General features: G+C 47.9%; 3 protein-coding genes across 3 annotated transcripts in view; 1 reads left to right on the top strand and 2 right to left on the bottom strand.

The window, feature by feature from the left end:
- Positions 1-4,337: 4,337 nt before the first annotated feature.
- Positions 4,338-7,392, bottom strand: spag16 (sperm associated antigen 16). Its single transcript, XM_030349125.1, has 3 exons — positions 6,348-7,392; positions 5,920-6,255; positions 4,338-5,019 (listed from the first exon to the last, which is right to left on the bottom strand). The coding sequence occupies exons 1-3, from the start codon at positions 7,332-7,334 to the stop codon at positions 4,423-4,425; spliced, it is 1,920 nt and encodes a 639-aa protein (XP_030204985.1). The 5' UTR covers positions 7,335-7,392; the 3' UTR covers positions 4,338-4,422.
- Positions 7,393-7,415: 23 nt separating this feature from the next.
- On the top strand, positions 7,416-9,568 carry ndufb4 (NADH:ubiquinone oxidoreductase subunit B4). The gene is made up of 3 exons (XM_030349129.1): positions 7,416-7,639; positions 8,198-8,341; positions 9,435-9,568. Exons 1-3 carry the CDS (start codon positions 7,463-7,465, stop codon positions 9,495-9,497), a joined length of 384 nt encoding a protein of 127 aa, XP_030204989.1. The 5' UTR covers positions 7,416-7,462; the 3' UTR covers positions 9,498-9,568.
- An 897-nt stretch (positions 9,569-10,465) lies between these two features.
- hgd (homogentisate 1,2-dioxygenase) overlaps positions 10,466-20,102 on the bottom strand; it is a 10,116-nt gene continuing 479 nt past the window's right edge. The window contains exons 2-14 of the mRNA XM_030349128.1: positions 19,518-19,589; positions 19,278-19,366; positions 17,915-18,020; positions 17,361-17,420; positions 15,410-15,501; positions 15,221-15,255; positions 15,035-15,114; positions 14,815-14,914; positions 14,360-14,484; positions 12,144-12,248; positions 11,631-11,757; positions 10,979-11,160; positions 10,466-10,879 (exon numbers count right to left, since the gene is read on the bottom strand). Coding sequence (XP_030204988.1) covers positions 10,736-10,879; positions 10,979-11,160; positions 11,631-11,757; positions 12,144-12,248; positions 14,360-14,484; positions 14,815-14,914; positions 15,035-15,114; positions 15,221-15,255; positions 15,410-15,501; positions 17,361-17,420; positions 17,915-18,020; positions 19,278-19,366; positions 19,518-19,589 — 1,317 coding nt within the window. The 3' untranslated portion in view covers positions 10,466-10,735. The remainder of the gene's footprint in view (positions 10,880-10,978; positions 11,161-11,630; positions 11,758-12,143; positions 12,249-14,359; positions 14,485-14,814; positions 14,915-15,034; positions 15,115-15,220; positions 15,256-15,409; positions 15,502-17,360; positions 17,421-17,914; positions 18,021-19,277; positions 19,367-19,517; positions 19,590-20,102) is intronic.

Genomic DNA, 20,102 nt, shown 5'->3' with positions numbered 1-20,102 from the left:
GGGTCCATGATGTGGAACGCCCACCAGCCGTGGTCCTCTACATCTTGTGCCTTTGACCGCCCCCCCCCCTTGGGCCCACCCCCACCCACCTGCTGCCACTCGCTATCAGCTCACAGGCGAGGCCATGTCACGTCCCCCCCCCCCTCGCGTCACCAGCCCCCCAGGAACACTCCCCACCTGTCACATCAGCCATGCCTCCATGACAAGGCGCTACACAGAGAGAACGAACAAGAGACAGAGAGATGGAGAGACAGAACAAGAGACAGAGAGAGAGAGCCAGACAGCCAGAGACAGAACAAGAGACAGAGAGACGGAGAGACAGAGAGACAGAACAAGAGACAGAGAGACGGAGAGACAGAACAAGAGCCAGAGACAGAGAGACAGAGAGACAGAGACAGAACAAGAGACAGAACAAGAGAGACTGAGACAAAACAAGAGACAGAGAGCCAGAGAGCCAGACAGCCAGAGACAGAGAGACAGAACGAGAGACAGAGAGAGAGAGACAGAACAAGAGACAGAGAGATGGAGACAGAACGAGAGACAGAGAGACGGAGAGCAAGAGAGACAGAGACAGAGAGACAGAACAAGAGACAGAGAGACAGAACGAGAGACAGAACGAGAGACGGAGAGACAGACAGCCAGAGACAGAGAGACAGAACGAAAGACAGAGACAGAGAGACAAAACGAGAGACAGAGAGAGACAAAGACGGAGAGACAGAGACAGAGAGACAGAGACAGAGAGAAAGAAAGACAGAAAAAGAGAGCGAGAGACAGAGACAGAAACAGAGAGACAGAGACAGAGACAGAAACAGAGAGACAGAGACAGAGACAGAAACAGAGAGACAGAGACAGAAACAGAGAGACAGAGACAGAAACAGAGACAAAGAGCGAGAGCTGAGGGATGGTGAGAAAGAGGAGAGGGTCTGTTCGAGATGCGTAATATGTGTTTTATATCTCCCTGTTTTCGGGACATTGACAGACAATAAATAACCATGATCTTTAACGGCCACTCAAACATTGATTTTACTCGCCCTGCTCCATCGGTGGGATAAGGATGAACGCGCTGAACACTAGGTTAAAAAGGCTCAACCTTATTTTTGCGATTCCATCACCAAATATTTGTATTTATGTTTCCTGCTGAGTCACTGCACGTGGCCGGATTCTAAATCTCTTAGTACCTGAAGCCAAAAATATTGATGAGTTTGAAACCGGTACTCGACTATATGAAAACAACGTTATTATTAATACTGCCAGGCATGATGGATGCATCTCAGAGCAATAGATTGGAGTAACGTGGCAGGTGGAATGAGAGAGCAGCGCTGCCGAGAATGCATCTCAGTAAAGAGACTGGCCAGCACTGAAACGGCTCATGTGACTTACGCCCGAGGCTGTGGCCTATGGCACCGGATTACACATTACCTTCTAAGTCACGTTTCAGATCCCCTACAGTTAAAACCAATAGATATAGACTCTCATTTGTTCCCAGTGCCATTTCTTTCCTGAACTCAGATTTTGGAGCTCTGGGCCAACATTGTGTTTTTGGTGCACAGTGTGAGGTATGATTACCTGCTGTGTGAAAGGTACTCCATGGAGAGCAGAAAGTGGTTCCTGTTTTCTTTTTTTTTTACACATAGTAGTTATTATTATTCAGATTTACATGGGTATGTCATGCAGGGATGCTTATCAGCATGCCTGTATACACACTGCACTATTTATACAATCTGCATGTGTGTTTGGTCTGTCATGTTTTACTTTCTGTCCTATGTTGTCTATTGATATCTTGCTGCAAACCAAATCGCCCTTAGGGGACAATAAAAGCTTTAACTAACTAACTAACATCAGTACAGCAGCGCATTCCATCATTACGGTCCAAAGATGTAAGTTATGGTTTAATAAGCATCAAACAGGCAGGTGAGAGTGACAAGTGTGCAGAATTGCAGAGAGACCACATCAATTTGATAGTGAGAATCGATGATTCAGAAATCCCATTTTTCACACAAAGTGAGACAAAGTATTGTTTTAAAATAAAATAAGAACACACGTTTATCCGTGCCCTCTGTCTGAACAAGTCAGTGAAGCTTAAAGAAGAAGAGGAGCAGAGAGAACGCCATGTGGAGAACATTCTAGAGTAGAAGAGGAGCAGAGAGAACACCATGTGGAGAACATTCTAGAGTAGAAGAGGAGCAGAGAGAACGCCACGTGGAGAACATTCTAGAGTAGAAGAGGAGCAGAGAGAACGCCATACGGAGAACATTCTAGAGTAGAAGAGGAGCAGAGAGAACGCCATGTGGAGAACATTCTAGAGTAGGAACATAATCACAATGAACCCGGGCTGCTTCAGAGTGACACACTGAGATCAGCACGTCTAACAAGGCCAACAGGATGAGCTGGAGGAACACTGGAAAGGGGAAAGCCTGTACAGCATGGTAGAAGTGAGGTAAAAGCACTTAATGTGCTATAGTAAAAAGTGGTCGGCTGGCCATAGCAAAGTTCCAGCCTTAAAGTTCATCATCATCCTCCTCCTTTAAAATCATCATCATCATCTTTGGGAAACTGTGACTTGATATGAGGTTGGTTTGTGGGTCAGTTTAAGGAAATCAGCATCACATGCCTTGGCTTGGGTCATATTATTCACACAAATTGTTCGCAAAGACGTCTTCAATGACGAAACTACGTAGGCCTACCTAAGATTAGGTGGAGAGAGTACCTCACATGAAGGTCTATAGAAGGAAGCACAACAAGTATCACACTTGAGCATGTTCAAAATCCCCATCATCCAATTTGCTTGCGATTTCTGATCTGTCTTTTTGGTAGTAGTTTACCCACCATTAAATATGATAGAATGGGTCAATAGTAAAACTAAAATCAAGGTTGTCACACTGTGGTTGGTTGGTTCATGACTAGGCGTACAACCACAAATGTGTTTGTGTGGGCTTGCATACAAAGAGCATAAGGCCTTGGGGGAAGAAGCAAATGAAGGAAACCTTTGAACTGGATTTAAGTAACGTGACGAGACAGTACTTGAGGGGATGACGTGACACAGGCTGTCGATGGAGGTTTCCCCTACATTTTGGTTCTCTCGCTCTTCCCTCCATTTATTGGCCCGATCCCCATCTTATCTGGGCAAAGACGAGCGTGGGCTGAGAAGAAAGAAACGGTTAATAAACCTTGTTGTGATTTAAGCACAAACAGAGCTCAGATATATTTAGCATATAGATATAGATAGATATATACTCATCGGTCAACAGCTTCATTTTTTTCTTGTTCAGCACTGCGGCAGCATACAAACACACACATATATATATATATACACAAACACATCGGTATATTGACACACACTAACCCTAACACATATACTAGTGACTGGTAAGAAGGAATCATATATATATATATATATATATATATATATATATATATATATATATATATATATATATATATATATATATGTGTGTGTGTGTGTGTGTGTGTGTGTGTGTGTGTGTGTGTGTGTGTGTGTCTTCAGAAAGCCTGTAGCTTTGTGCACAGTAGGGTGTATTTAGTGTGATGTGACAGTTTTGGACAGACTATCCACAGAGTATGGTTTGGGTGAGGCGAAGTGGGGGTGGGGGTTAGGGGGGGTTGGGGTTAGGAAAAGTTGGTGCTGGGGGGGGGGGGGGGGGGGGGGGGGGGGGGTGGTGACCACTTAACGGTCACAGGAGGCCAAGTGGACTCCAATCATGTTTTATTCACGGCCTGAAGGTGAATTTTGCTAGTCTGTAGATGGGATGCGTGTGAGACACTCAATGGGCGTTATAAAAAGAACCAGCGGAGCCTACCTGCAGCAGGTGGGACATCCTCCGTCTGTCAGGGTGGGCTGGGGAGATTCAAAAGCTCCAAGCTCTCAGCGGGTAACAGGATTATATCAGGGGAAGAACACAAACAAACCCAGAAACACAAGGCCACACACCGGGGGGGGATTAGTGACATGACAACAGGTGACCACATCAGTAATCAGCCCAGGTGGGGGGGCTCGGACACGGGGATGGGATTAGAGACATGACAACAGGTGACCACATCAGTAATCAGCCCAGGTGGGGGGGCTCGGACACGGGGATGGACTTCAGTTTGGGGCAGGACTTGCTGCTGGTGTTGATGTTTGCTGCACTGCAGCAAGAAACATTCTGCGACATTATGGTTCCCAAGGAATGTAATGAAATAGACTCCGCAGAACATTGCGGAGCTGCCGAGTATGATGAAGGGTTCCAATGTCATCCCTGGTCTTCAGCGTATTCACCAGACCCTGCAGTATCACAGCCAAGCTCTACAGTCAACCAATGCTGAACAACACCGCCCTCTTTTGGTCTATGTGTTTATTGCAACGCTCAGGCAAAGACAACATGTCATACACTCAACGGTCTGAAGCTCTGCTCATGCGAGACATCAGGACCAGACATAAATCTTCCCATCAGAGGCTCCTGACAGCAGGTACGCCCCTGTGGGGTCAAACGTGACGCTCTGCACCGCATCGTCATGGTGAAGAACCCCAGCCACCTGATTGGTGGACAGATCGACCACCCGCGCCGAGCCGTCCTCCCCCGCTACCGCCAGCATCCTCCCCCAGGGGTCAAAAGCCACCTGGTTGCTAGGCCTGGGCCCCGTCTCCACGACGACGAAGGGCGCCGCTAGGTTCCGCAAGTCCCACAGCATGACGACGCCGGAGGAGTCGCAGGAGGCGATGGAGCAGGAGGAGGAGGGGGGGGAGGAGCAGCAGGGGGAGGAGGGGGGAGAGGAGCAGCAGGGGGAGCAGGGGGAGGAGGGGGGGGAGGAGCAGCAGGGGCCGGCGGCGGCGGCGTTGAGAGGGCTGCTGTGGCCCCTGACGGTCTGGCAGCACAGCGCGGTCCGGGCGTCCCACAGGCGGAGGGTCTTATCGGCGGAGGCTGACAGCAGGCCGCTGGAGCCCAGGAAGTCCACACTGTTGACGGAGCCGCGGTGGCCGCGCAGGGTGGAGCGGCACCGCTCGCTCTGGAGGTCCCACACCTGCAGGGGGCGCCACCCGTAAGGCAGGCGCTCTAGAGAGGCGGCGCCAAACCCCCCTGCTAGCACGAACGCGCTGCGTAGCAGGGGGGGACAACGCTGGGCTGTGTGTAGCAGCTACCACCGTGAGCTAGCAGCTACCACCGTGTGTTAGCAGCTACCACCGTGTGTTAGCAGCTAGCTGCTACCACCGTGTGTTAGCAGCTACCACCGTGTGTTAGCAGCTACCACCGTGTGTTAGCAGCTACCACCGTGTGTTAGCAGCTACCACCGTGTGTTAGCAGCTACCACCGTGTGTTAGCAGCTACCACCGTGTGTTAGCAGCTACCACCGTGTGTTAGCAGCTACCACCGTGTGTAGCAGCTACCACCGTGTGTTAGCAGCTACCACCGTGTGTTAGCAGCTACCACCGTGTGTTAGCAGCTAACACATTGAGTTAGCAGCTAACACATTGAGTTAGCAGCTAACACATTGAGTTAGCAGCTAACACATTGAGTAAGCAGCTAACACATTGAGTAAGCAGCTAACACATTGAGTAAGCAGCTAACACATTGAGTAAGCAGCTAACACATTGAGTAAGCAGCTAGCTCTGTCTGTTAGCAACTAGCTCTGTCTGTTAGCAGCAAGTGGATTAGCTAGTGGATTAGTTTGCTAGTGGATTAGCATTGAGATGATGGCGAGAGACAAACAAATATTAAAGATATACTAAACAAGTGTACTCATGATGGTCAATGGCTGTATTGTTGGACTGTCTGTGTGTGTGTGTGTGTGTGTGTGTGTGTGTGTGTGTGTGTGTGTGTGTGTGTGTGTGTGTGTGTGTGTGTGTGTGTGTGTGTGTGTGTGTGTGTGTGTGTGTGTGTGTGTGTGTGCGCGTGCGTGCGTGTGTGCGTGTGTGAGAGAGACCTTGATGGTCGTGTCCATCGAGCAGGACGCCACAAAGTCCCCACAGGAGTGGAAGGAGCAGCGCCAGGTTGCTGCGGAGTGGCCCCTCAGGCTGAGCACCAGCTGGCCCCTGCCCAGGTCCCAGATACGGACGCTGCCGTCCCCGCCGGTGGTCCCCAGTTTGGTCTCATCCGGGTGGAAGCCAACCCCCGACAGCCAGTCGGTGTGGCCCTCGCCGCTGGCCCCCAGGTCTCCGGCTGGCAACCCCCACAGCTTCCACATGCGGTCGTCGCTAGAGGACGCCACCGCGCACTTGGAAGGGTGGTGTGCGAGGCAGCTTATTGGACGGCTGTGTGCCTGTGTGGAGAGTGAATGAAGCGTCATGCGAAGCGTCTTTGAATAAACAATGTTAGACAATCACACTCATTACTCCGTTAAATATAGTTTACCTTGATTGTGCTTCTTAGCTGAAAACCGTCAGCTTTGGCCGTGTTTGGAGCATCAGAGTCCATGGTCCGCCCCTTCATGCTCAGCGCCGAGTTGTTCCCACCCCTGCCTACGGGGAACTTTGAATCCCCGGCGACGTGTTTAACGGAGCCGGATGGCTCGGGTGTTTTCTTAGAAGGGTTTTTTGTCTTACACCTGGCCTGCCTGGCGTCCTGATTGAGGCTTTGTCCCCCTTCGGATGGCTCCATGTTGTGGAGCGTTGCTTGGAGGCGCTGCACCTGCGCTAGCGCCTTGTCCCTCTCCAAGCTCACCAGCATCTTCTGTCTGAACACGCTCTGGTACCGCTCACTAATCTGCCTCACCGCCGGCTCATACCTGCCACATTGAGCCTTCAGCTTCTTCATGTCTTCGATCAGTCTGTTCTTCTCCTGAAGGACCCGCTTGTGGTGCATGCGGTGGAAGTCCCGGGCTGTCTGCAGGCCTGTGAGCGTCTCGGCGGTGGCCGAGGCCATTGACCTGTACTCGTCCCTCTCCCTGTGCACGCTCGTCAGCTCACTATCCAGACGGTGGTTCTGGATGTACACATCTGCCACCACGCCAACCAGCTCAGTATTGAGCAGGCCCTTCTGCAACATCTCGTTCCACTCAGTCTGGAAACAGTCAAGCGTCTTGGTCATACCCATTTTCAGGAGAAAGTTGCGTAGATAATCTTCCACTGCTTCTGGCGGAGGGCACACGCCGGCTCTTGTATTTGTATTTCTAGCTGGTTGAGGGGCAGCTGGTTGGATGACATCTGAGCGTTGTTTGACGGCCAGTACGGTGGCCTCCAGGTCCTCCTCCTCCGGCAAACTGCTGTCCTCCTCAATAACCTCTTCGTACTGGAATGTCTCATCACTCTCCGCCGGGATGAACTCTGTAAACCTGAGGTGAAATGAACCTGGGATGCTGCCTTGTTTTCTGGAAGTTGTCATTGTTAAGTCCGCAGTCATTCCCAGGTTGCAACTAGATCGGTCTACATGGGCGAGGAGAGCTTGGAGTTACTATGGAAACCGGAAATGTCTCGCCTGTCAAAGGAGTCCTCGCGAGATTTTGTGTTTGTGTCTCGTATACAACAATCATGGCGGACTATCGAGAGGCGCCCTTGGCCACTCGGCCAAAAACCTTAGATCCGAATGAATACTTCAACTTGTCGCCGGACTACCGACGCGCCGAGGCTGAGAGGGCAGCCCTGCGGGCCGGCCTGAAGAGGCAATACCAGCTGCAGCTCAACAACCCGCACAGGAAGGAGCTGATCGTGAGTGACCTGCTGCAAAGTCAGAGCCCCCTTCAAGGGCTCGGCTAACGCTTGGATGCTAACGTGAGCTAGCGAATCTAAACTTAAAAAGGATAACTTTGCCGAATAAACAGACGGCGTTCCAAGTCAAAACCTATGATCACTGTTGCTTTCTGGATGATTCCGTTTCGGATAGCGAGCTCACATCGTTGATGGCTCTGTTAGCTTAGCTTCAACCAATGCATACGTTGAAATCAAAGTGCAACTTGGGAGTCATGTGTGCCCATAATGCCTATACTTATTTATGCAGATTGTTGAAACGTAACGCCAAGTCTGTCATTACAGTATGTGCTCGTAACCTTAAGCAGACATTTAGAATCGCCTGTCAAAATACTCCAACAAGTACATAATTAAGGTAAACTGAACTCTTCACACAAGAGTTAACCAAGAATGCTCTGCTTAGACGCATTCATATAAAAAAGCTAGATAAGTCAGGGACGGATGGAAATTAGATGGATGCAAACATGCATACAATGGATACAACCCTATTGACGAGTAGGATATAATTTGTCCCTACAGGAAGACCCTGCCCTGAACCGCTGGGTGTATGCACGAGCCAACCCGTACAACCACTTCAAAGCCACAAAGAAGACGTCTCTGCTGGGTGCTTTGTTCGGAGTCGCTCCCCTCTTCATCCTCTACTACGTCTTCAAGACGGACAGGGTACGTTCGTATAGACGCACTACGTACTGTCAATGCATTGCAGACCAAGCGTTAGATGTGGGATGATGTAACACAGATATGATAATGTTTGTTGTTCCCAGGTCTGTTATGGTGGGCGCTGAGGTCACAGAAATAATTCTTAATGACTTCAATTACTGTTGATTCAAACTGCTGGAAGTGTCCGTGACCAATTGATTGATTGAGTTATCAGAAAGAAGCTTAATACTTTTATATTCATGGCCTTACACCTATTGTTTAGGTTTGTAGAGGAGATCCATTTCACCAATAACCTGTGGGGAAAGCTCCCAGTTTATTTTTTAGTTTTGTTTGTAGACTGCACTGCACAACCTAAACATCTTTCATCAGTCATTACAAAACGTATGTATGCTTTGGAAACATGTCTCAATGGCTATTTTTTAGATAATATGCCTTATTGGGAAATTCTAATGTTTTTTCTTTAGAATTTTCTTCAGCCCAAATCGGTTAAACTCACACAGATTCAATTGGATGTGTGCAGGTTTGTGGGTGTGCTGATGACTGGTAAAATGGTTCTTTGACCTCTCTTAGCACTGCCATGACCAATGGCTGTGCTCATGTAAACACACCAATAAATAGGATGGTCATTTGGGATATATTATAAAAATATGAATGAATATGTATAAATATATCGTAGAAGAATCCTGTCCTAATTGGTAATCTTGACACCATAAATACCACTTTTAAATGCCGGCATTTGGTTATTACAATTATTTCAGATAATAGGGATGGCTTTGAATACTTTCATGTAGATGAATGTATCCTTTCCCTCATTCTGCTTGCATAACCATCCACCCAATTGTTATTCACAGCCCTGGGTTGAGATTCACACTCAATTTTTTCCCTTGCAAATGTAAGCGAAACCTTTTGTGCAATTGTCAGTGGACCAGCCATATTCAGCTTCCTCTCAAAAGGGAAGGGGTGTGTGGAAAAGCACCTCATTCATAAAACATGCTGTTGAGAAAACGTGTGGCTAGAAGGGTGTAGGTGATACGATTTGTTTCCAAGGCAACCGCGCTAACCCATCCCCCATCTGTTATTTTCTTTTTTCTTCCAGGATCGTAGAGAGGAACAGATCAAGGCTGGGACCTTGGAACGCAAATATAAGTTGTCGTATTAAGCGATAGATGTTCTATAGATACTGTCATTGTGTAATATTAATGCCCTAATAAAACCCCCCATTTAAAACGCTTTTTGTCTATTTATGAATGGCAGTGGGTGGAAGACCACACAACATTATGAAAACATATCACCCCATCAGCTGCAAGGTGGCTTTGTTCATCAGTGCAACATCGCTACAGGCATGTGCTCCATGCTATTCACCCTCCTGCCACCACACTAGAAACATATTCAACACAATGTTCCACCATTACCTCAATGATCAGGAGTCTAAGCTCTGTTGATGGTGGCTCTTCTGTTTGATCCGCTTTACTTACCACTGGTGATACCTGTATTGTACTCATGGTGGGAATCTTTGCGTGCAAACAGTAAAATTGTTTCGGACATTTGGACGTCCATGAGTTTGCTAGAAGATGGATTACCAAGCTGGCCAATTGATGTGCTTTTTGGGACAATGTGTGCTTTAACCACACAAGTGTCACCCAGTAACAAAGGGTTTTGATGTGATTACTTTGAATTACAACCATTATACATTTTAGCATTTCAGATTTTAACGATGTATTGTAGGATAGGATAAGTGATTGGTAGATTAAATATTGTTTTCAGACAAAGAAAGTAACTACCTATTGTGACAGTGAGATAGGGAAATGTACGTGTTACGTATGCACGCAAATTTTGTATAAACTTTATAAACTCATTTAGTCTGTTGGCCCAAAATATTATACATGTAATGTATTTGACATCTATGTTTGTGGTATAGTTTGTTTGGTGGAAGGAAATGGCAGAGAAACATTTTTGGGGACGATATTTTAATTTTAGTGAAGCAAATTCCTAATTGATAGACATTAACATTTTGTTAAGTCTTCGAAATTGTGCTAAAGAGCAGGTTGATTAATTTAATTCATTTGTTGTGGATAAAATGTATCAAGCCGATCTTACAATAATGAAAAAAAGTAACCTACCATCCACTCAAGCTCTAAAATATATTTTTTATTTTCCTAAACATAATTAAGGATTAAGGGTACATTAATTATCAAACATTAATTGTATCATTTTGCACAATATGATGCTGGGTCAAATTAAAGTACAAAGGATATAATTTGTATCGTATAACTTTATAGAGTTATATGTTTATAACTATAAACTTAACATATGTAATTGTCAATCATGTATGTCGCCTTACCAAATAGGCAAAGTGTGCTATGTTATAGAGAAGCTCTGTATATTCATCCATGGCCTCTACTGCTTACTGGGTCTCCAATTGGGGTTGAAGTGACTGCGAAGGTTCTCCCAGCACTGGGAGTAGCTCTTGTCCAGTCTCTGGCAGGTTTCCAGCCCCCATTTGGTCACAGCCATGCTGAAGGACGACTCAAACATGAAGGCCTAGAAGGGGCACAAAAGGGGAGAAATTGGAGGACCATTTACTCCTAGATGCACGCCTAAACGGCAATGTCTGTTTCGATAAACGATTATCTTTCTTACCATGGTTCCCTCAGCCACCCTCTCTGGTTCGAGAGTGGAGGTGGTGTTCTTCTCGAAGCAGTCTGTGTCGGGGCCGTGCGGGGTCATAATGCTGTGCAGACTGCCTCCTCCCGGTTGGAAACCCTCTGCTTTGGCCTCGTAGTGGCCTTTGATCAGCCCCATGAATTCACTCATGCAGTTCCCTACAGTTGCGACAGGAGGAGCTGTAACCGCGCGACACAAACCGTCTAACGCAAGCAATCGTTTGGCTTTCTTACTCCGCTAGATGGCCATGAAGTTCTATGGTAAAATACTGTGATGGCGGCTCTGTCGTATTAATACTTAAACAAGGTGTTTTCAGGGTGATAACAAAACTGCCCTCATTAGCAGGGCTGTAATTGTTGTTTCTTCGAAAAGGCACTGGGGTGTCATGCAAATATTTATCCCAACCTAATCAGTGGAAAACTCCTTAAATCCTTTCATGTCAACAAATTAACTTCTTCATATAAATATATTTTCAACATCCTAAATTTCATCGAGGTTAAAGGTCGATGAACCTACGGTGGTAGTATGGCGGAAGGAAGGTGAACATGGAGGTTAAAGGTCGATGAACCTACGGTGGTAGTATGGCGGAAGGAAGGTGAACATGGAGGTTAAAGGTCGATGAACCTACGGTGGTAGTATGGCGGGCGGAAGGTCCGGTCGGCCACACCCCAGCGTGGCGGGAAGATAACAAAGTCGGCGATGGCGACACCCGGCCGCGTGGACCTGGCGGTGAGCACGGTGAAGATGGAGGGGTCCTGGGGAGGAGATGGAGATACCAGACAGCATCATCTCATCCATTTATCTCCAGGTCAATTGAAAATACCAAGAGGTCAAACTGTGTAATTCTGCCTGATTTAAGATATTTCACAAAGGCTTTCTCATCGGGCTATTTTAACCTCTGATGATCGTTTAAAGAGAGTGGATGTTAACTGTGTGCATGTGTGTGTGTGAGTCTGTCTGTCTATGTGTGCGTCTGTGTTTTCACAAAGTCTCGACAAAAGGTTAGAATGTTTGACCAAAGGTTGCGTGTTCGAACCCCAATATCCACTTTCTGCCTGCTCTGTAATACCATGCATTCAGAATAACCTGCAAGACACTTTGGACCAAAGTAGCAAAAAGAGGTCAAAGATAGACAACTCACGGCGTGGTCGAAGGCCACACTGTTGATGACCATGAAGTTCTCCAGGTGGTACTTGTACGGCGTGTAGTTGCCGTGCCAGCCGACCACGTTGAATGGAGAATAGTCCTTGGGAGAACCAGAGAAAAAACAGACTTGTCTGAGCAACAAACAATAGGACCTGAGGATTTCGTTTTTCTTCAGTCCCCAGGGGAATAAAGAAACATTGAATAATGTCTTTGTTAACTTACATTTTCACACAGAGTGCTTCATGACACAAAAAAAATGGGGGTGGTAATGATTTGAAACGGGCTACGTTTTCTTTTCTTTTCCCTCCTCTTTCATTCCCGTTCCTTCTTTGTGTGACAAGGCTTGCAGATATTATGTTGTAATTGGCCCCACAATCAAACTTTCCCAAACTTTGAGTGTTTTGCGACGAACATAACCGCCACGGCGGCAGCAGTTACTGTGTGTAGTAGATTTTTTATTTTTCTATCTTGATTGTTAAAAAACGCGGCAATTTTATATAGTTTCTCTGTTCTGATAATGTCACAGAGAAAGAGCCGTTCAATGGCAGCTCTAAAATCAATATAGTTCATTACGACTCAAGCTGACTTCATCTAACCCCTGTGCCCCCACACACAGACGCACACGAAAGAGAGAGAAAGACACACACACAGACGCACACGACAGAGAGAGAAAGACACACACACAGACGCACACGACAGAGAGAGAAAGACACACACACACACCAGAGAGAGAGAGAAAGACATACACACATACAGGTGCACAAAACAGAGAGAGAAAGACACACACACACACGAGAGAGAGAAAGACACACACACATAGACGCACATGAGAGAGAGAGAGAGAAAAACACACACACACACGAGAGAGAGAGAGAGAGAGAGAAAGACACACACACATTGCTTGCAACAAAAACAGGAAAATTCACTCTACACACCTTCTACTATTCAACCAATATGGAACTCACAACACACATTATTCAACCAATATGACACACAACACACACTATTCAACCAATATGGAACCCACAACACACACACACTATTCAACCAATATGGAACCCCCAAACCCCCAGAACCCCTGGTATATTGTGAGGGACCACTACACAATGAGTCATACAGTCATTATAGTCATGATAACTTCACCAGACTTGATTAGAAAGGAGGTGGGGAAGGAGGCTCACACACACACACACACACACACACACACACACACACACACACACACACACACACACACAGGCCCAGCCAAGCAAATAATAAGTTAATTTGAGGCAATTTTGGAGACGCTGCGGGGGGGAAACCAAACAGCAGGACAAGATGGCTGCAGCAGCATCTTCCTGGGGGCCGGGGGGCCGGGGGGGGGGCTACTTCACCCACTTCCACCCCTCCAAAGCTTCAACGTAAACCTCAGACCCCAGCCAGAACATCAAAAAGATGAAGAAACGGATGGAGAGAGAGAGAGATGGGATGATGGAGAACGGTAAGGAAGTGGGTTAGCCTACAGTCTACTCCAAACCACCCCATCATAAAGCATTTGGTCTAAGCATAGCAACCCATTGGCCGGCATAGCTCCACATTCCACCATTAACTACCTCCCCCAGAGCACACGCACACACAGACACAGACACACATATCTCCCCCATTCCTGAACAAAATACCAAAACAAAAACAAAACGCCCGTCATACATTACGAGTTGTGCCCAATTACGCGCCCGACAGGAGATTTCACAAGGAAAAACCATTCGGTAAGTGGAATATGCTGAAATTAATGCTTAACTGGAGAAAGCGTTTGCCTCCCCCCCGCCCTCACTACACAAAGCGAGGCGCCCTGTCTCTAACTCTAGAACGCGTTAACTAATTACAAGTGATTAAGATTCACTGGGGAGGCGAGGCGTGAAGCTGCTGAACGGAGAGCAGATGATTCCACAATAAACCATCAGGTGGGGGGGTGGCGGGAGAAGCTCACCGCTAACGAGCGCGGACCTCGATGCTACGTATGCGATACGCTACGTATGCGATACGCCACGTATGCGATACGCCCGCGACCCTCGACCTGCTGCGCTGTCATGGGGGCCATACACTCAGGTATAACCGCACACACACACACACACACACACACACACACACACACACACACACACACACACACACACACACACACACACACACACACACACACACACACACACACACACACACACACACACACACCTGCTGGCTGGTGAAGAGCGCCCCCTGGTACTTGTTGATGACGGTGTAGCCGGTGGACACCTCCCTGTCCTCGTACCACGCCGCCGGGCACAGGAAGTCCCTGGGGTTGGCGAGCCCATTGGCTCCTGGGAGTGACACACACACATCAGAATAGGACTTTATGGATGGGGCGTGAAGCGGCGTGATTCCTAGTAGATTGACCGTACCACTGCATTAGATATGAAATAGCTTTGATGTGATCTCATACATGCTGTCCTAATTTCAAATTGCAAATGAATGTGATCCATAATAAACAACAATAATCATATCTGTCAATAGGAGGGGGTATTCGTTTTGTTCAACGTCAGCAAATAAACATTGAAAGTTGACTTTCAATTGTATGCTGCATTTTAGGCAACGCCATGTCTTTGGTCTGCAAACCCGTACATGAATGCATAAAAGAAGCCCACGCTCACCGATGGGTCCCAGGTCGGGCAGTTCAAAATGAGCCCCGTAGACCTCCAGCACGTAGCCTCTGCTGGGCCCAGACACGTCCACACTGAAGCGCATCCCTGCCTGCAGACACAAGGGGCAGAAGCAGACCGCACGCTCCGTCAGACTGCAGGAACCTGCAGGCGCGTTCATGTGTTCATAAGTAAACATGAAAGGGGGGGGGGTCATGTGAATGATCTTCACCTGGATTACGCAGATCTCATTGGGCTCCACCAACATCTTCCCAAACTCTGTTGTAATCAGGAGCTCCCCCTGCTGGGGTACTGGGGGGAGAGGGGGGGGAGAGAGAGGGGGGAGAGAGAGAAAACGGTATTAGTGAAATATTATTGGCTTGAAAAACTCATTATTATTCAATGGCCCAAGACTCACCGATAAGAAAGTCTCCATCAGAATTGTTGAAACACCTGAAAAAAGTATAATATATACGATAAATAAAATAGCCCATATTCTGACAAAAAAGACACACACACACACACACACACACACACACACACACACACACACACACACACACACACACACACACACACACACACACACACACACACACACACACACCTGTCCACCATTGAGGTGTTGCAGGTGTACACATGGATGGCGATCCCGCTGCGGGTTCGGGTGTCTCCAGCGCCACAGAGGGTGTGGAGTCCCTGGAACACAAGGAGTCCAAACATTTACATTTAGCAGACGCTTTTATCCAAAGCGACTTACAATAAGTACATTTGTCATAAGAAGTGCATCAATATATCGCTGTCGGTACAGAAAGGATGTTCATAGAACCAAGTGCAAGTACCACAATCGCTAGGTTAATCAATTCCCCGTATTACAGACATGATAGCAGCTACTGCAGTTGCTACACAGTTGAGTACTACAACACAATACAATTCACTACAATACAATACAGTGTACAATGGTGGTCAGAAGAGGAAAGAGGAAAGGTGGCTATGCAGAGTCGAGGTGGACTCTGAACAGGTGAGTCTTGAGTCCTTTTCGGAAGATAGTGAGCGACTCTGCGGTCCTGAGGGCGGCAGGGAGCTCGTTCCACCACTGAGGTCCCAAAACCGAGAAAAGATGCGACTTTGCTGAACGGCCTTTGCTAGCTCTTAGCAATGGAGGTTCCAAATGTCCAGCTGAGGTAGTTGAGCGGAGGCATCGAGCTGGGGTGTGTGGCTTTAGCAATGCTTTGAGGTAGGCAGGAGCAGTTCCATCGACTGCCTTGTATGCCAGTACCATCATCTTAAATTTGATGCGAGCTACTACAGGGAGCCAGTGGAGGTCCCGGAAGAGGGGAGTCACATGGGAGAACTTCGGTAGGTTGAACACGAGGCGCGCTGCCGCATTCTGGATGCGTTGCAAAGGTTTTATCGCAGAGGCAGGAAGTCCAGCCAGGAGTGAGTTGCAGTAGTCGAGGCGGGAGATGACCAGTGATTGGACTAGGAGCTGGGCTGCTTCTCTTGTGAGGAAGGGCCGGATTCTGCGAATGTTGTAAAGTGCAAATCTGCAGGATCGGGCGACCGCAGTGATGTTTGCAGTGCAGGATAATTGATTGTCCAGTACCACCCCGAGGTTTCTGGCAGTTGTAGACGGAGATACAGTCATGTTCTCGAGATACAGGAGTCCCGACATGCTCAGAACAACACGCAGAACACAAGGAGTCCCGACACGCTCAGAACAACACGCAGAACACAAAGAGTCCAAACAAGGAGTCCAAACAAGGAGTCACGACACGCTCAGAACAACACGCAGAACACAAAGAGTCCAAACAAGGAGTCCCGACACGCTCAGAACAACACGCAGAACACAAAGAGTCCAAACAAGGAGTCCCGACACGCTCAGAACAACACGCAGAACACAAAGAGTCCAAACAAGGAGTCCCGACACGCTCAGAACAACACGCAGAACAGAAAGAGTCCAAACAAGGAGTCCCGACACGCTCAGAACAACACGCAGAACACAAAGAGTCCAAACAAGGAGTCCCGACACGCTCAGAACAACACACAGAACACAAAGAGTCCAAACAAGGAGTCCCGACACGCTCAGAACAACACGCACAACACAAAGAGTCCAAACAAGGAGTCCAAACAAGGAGTCACGACACGCTCAGAACAACACGCAGAACACAAAGAGTCCAAACAAGGAGTCCCGACACGCTCAGAACAACACGCAGAACACAAAGAGTCCAAACAAGGAGTCCCGACACGCTCAGAACAACACGCAGAACACAAAGAGTCCAAACAAGGAGTCCCGACACGCTCAGAACAACACGCAGAACAGAAAGAGTCCAAACAAGGAGTCCCGACACGCTCAGAACAACACGCAGAACACAAAGAGTCCAAACAAGGAGTCCCGACACGCTCAGAACAACACGCAGAACACAAAGAGTCCAAACAAGGAGTTCCGACACGCTCAGAACAACACGCACAACACAAAGAGACCCGACACGCTCAGAACAACACTCAGAAACACACACAGTAGTTTGAAACACACTCAACTCTTGGGTAAGACTTACTGCCACAAAGTCCACTTGGGTCTCCGAGGACGCGGGGATGGTGAACGGCAGCCATCTCATCTGGGTGAGAAGACAACGAGCAGAGAGGTTGTTTCTGGAACGCTTCCGGAGACATACGTTTGTGTTTACTTATGTGCAAATCTCAACTTGCTGTCCGTCTGCATTTCTGTATATTGGCATATCTGTCTGCAGACCTGCTTGTCTGTCTGTTTGTATCTGTTAGTGTCTGCACATCGGTCTGTCTGCCTGCTTGTCTGCCTCTCTGTCCATCAATCGGTGTCAATCTTTCTGCGTGTCTACTTGCTACCAGGTCAGACGTCCAAAAGTCTGCCTGACTGTCTGTCTGCCTGCCTGTTTCTCTATCGCTCTATCAATCAGTATATATCTGTGTGTCTGCATATCTACCTGTGTGTCCGTCTGTCTGCCTGTCTGTCTGCTTCCCTTTGTGTCTCTACCTGGTTTGTGTCGGGCTCCACTTCATCCCAGCCTTATAACTCTGACTGTCGTTCATTACATGCGTGCCTGTCTCTTTCTGCCCGTCTGTGAGTCTGTACCTGGTTGGGGTCGGGCTTCACCTGGTCCCAGGTGTCCGTCAGGTGGCCGCGGGGGGCGGGGCTGAAGGGCTTGTGTTTGACAGAGGGGAGGATGCGGTACAGCCAGCTGAACCAAGGAGCCAACAGATCATTGAGCAGATGAAATGAAAACCTTAGCTGCGACTATTTGTTTTTAAATTTTACATTTTAGAAAGCCACAGTTCCCCCGTGGTTTCTTTCCCTCAAATCCAGTACTTTGTTGGAATGAAAACAAAGCTCATGATCAAATTAAACTCATCCGTCTGAATGCATCTTACAACGAGTACGCTCCAACGATCTGCACATATTACCAGAAACACTCTGCTTACACAACCAGGAGTGTGACGTGTGCTCTTCAGGTCGTATCCGCTCCCATTAGTGGGATTCAGATAGTGTGAGCCAGGGAGCCCTGGTTTACAGTGAGCGTGAAGGCTGAAGTCACCTCACTCACTAGTGTCTGGAGGCTGAAGTCACTTCACTCACTAGTGTCTGAAGGCTGAAGTCACCTCACTCACTAGTGTCTGAAGGTTGAAGTCACCTCACTCACTAGTGTCTGGAGGCTGAAGTCACCTCACTCACTAGTGTCTGAAGGCTGAAGTGACCTCACTCACTAGTGTCTGGAAGCTGGTCACCTCACTCACTAGTGTCTGAAGGCTGAAGTCACCTCACTCACTAGTGTCTGAAGGTTGAAGTCACCTCATTCACTAGTGTCTGAAGGCTGAAGTCACCTCACTCACTAGTGTCTGGAGGCTGAAGTCACCTCACTCACTAGTGTCTGAAGGCTGAAGTCACCTCACTCACTAGTGTCTGGAGGCTGAAGTCACCTCACTCACTAGTGTCTGGAGGCTGAAGTCACCTCACTCACTAGTGTCTGAAGGCTGAAGTGACCTCACTCACTAGTGTCTGGAAGCTGGTCACCTCACTCACTAGTGTCTGAAGGCTGAAGTGACCTCACTCACTAGTGTCTGGAGGCTCAAGTCACCTCACTCACTAGTGTCTGAAGGCTGAAGTCACCTCACTCACTAGTGTCTGAAGGCTGAAGTCACCTCACTCACTAGTGTCTGGAGGCTGAAGTCACCTCACTCACTAGTGTCTGAAGGCTGAAGTCACCTCACTCACTAGTGTCTGGAAGCTGGCTTCAGCAGCAGAGGACGGCGAGCTAGCTGAGGCTATGTCGGCCAGAAGGACTAATGTGGAGACTCGGTTGTACCTCCACTGAATGAGGCACCAGGCGCAAAGCAACAAAGGATTACAAAGAATTTGCCCGATCATTCAATTTGGTCTCAATGTGTCGTTATTTGACCAGTGTGACTGGTCACCGACCGGCAGCAACGGACAGCTATACCTTCTCTTATTGGCTGGTCGTGGGCAGGTGAAGGCGGAGCCAGAGAGCTGCTCAGCGTAGAGTCCGTACGGGCACACCTGAGGGTTGTTCTGTGGGACAGAACCATGGGTCAATCGTCTTGGGGGGGGGGTTGTGTGTGTGTGTATGCATCTGTGTGTGTGTGTGTGTGTGTGTGTGTGTGTGTGTGTGTGTGTGTGTGTGTGTGTGTGTGTGTGTGTGTGTGTGTGTGTGTGTGTGTACCTGGCCTTCAGGTAATGCTCCTGGACACCGTGGGTCTTCAGAGGAGAATTCGTTCCCAAAACCACTCAGGTACTGAGAAGCATCAAGAAAACATTTAAATGAGCCTAGCAATACTTTAAAAATAGAAGCAGATATTTTTCAACATAAAACATGTAGGCCTATACACCAGTTCATTTTGATTCCGGTTTGTCTGTTAGGGTGGTATAGCCTACTGGGTTATACATGTGCCTTTCTTTGTCTGAGGACAATGTACGGTGAAGTCGGCTGCAGACACTACGGAAAGCCGCTGAGTCATTGTTGCTGCTTTTGAAGCGCGCGGGCATGATTTCCATATGTGCGCGTGCACGAGAGTTCTCTTAAATTACCATTATTCTGTGTTCAAATCTTCTTTCCTAGTTTTCATTGTTTTAATGTCCCATCACGGTTTGATATTAATTTTATTAAAATGTGACTACAGTGGTGGAAATGAAAGCGGCAACGTTACACAAATGACAATGTGAATTGATATTAAATCCTCGGTTGCTGCACTGTGGCTGAAGTTGACCACGCTTTGTAGCAGACCGATAGTTTGTGACTAAATGCGAT

This window comes from Gadus morhua, chromosome 23 (assembly GCF_902167405.1).
Source record: "Gadus morhua chromosome 23, gadMor3.0, whole genome shotgun sequence".
In the NCBI taxonomy this organism is placed as follows: Eukaryota; Metazoa; Chordata; class Actinopteri; order Gadiformes; family Gadidae; genus Gadus; species Gadus morhua.
The sequence above is the reverse complement of the archived record's forward strand: the minus strand, read 5'-3'. Positions and strand labels throughout refer to the sequence as shown.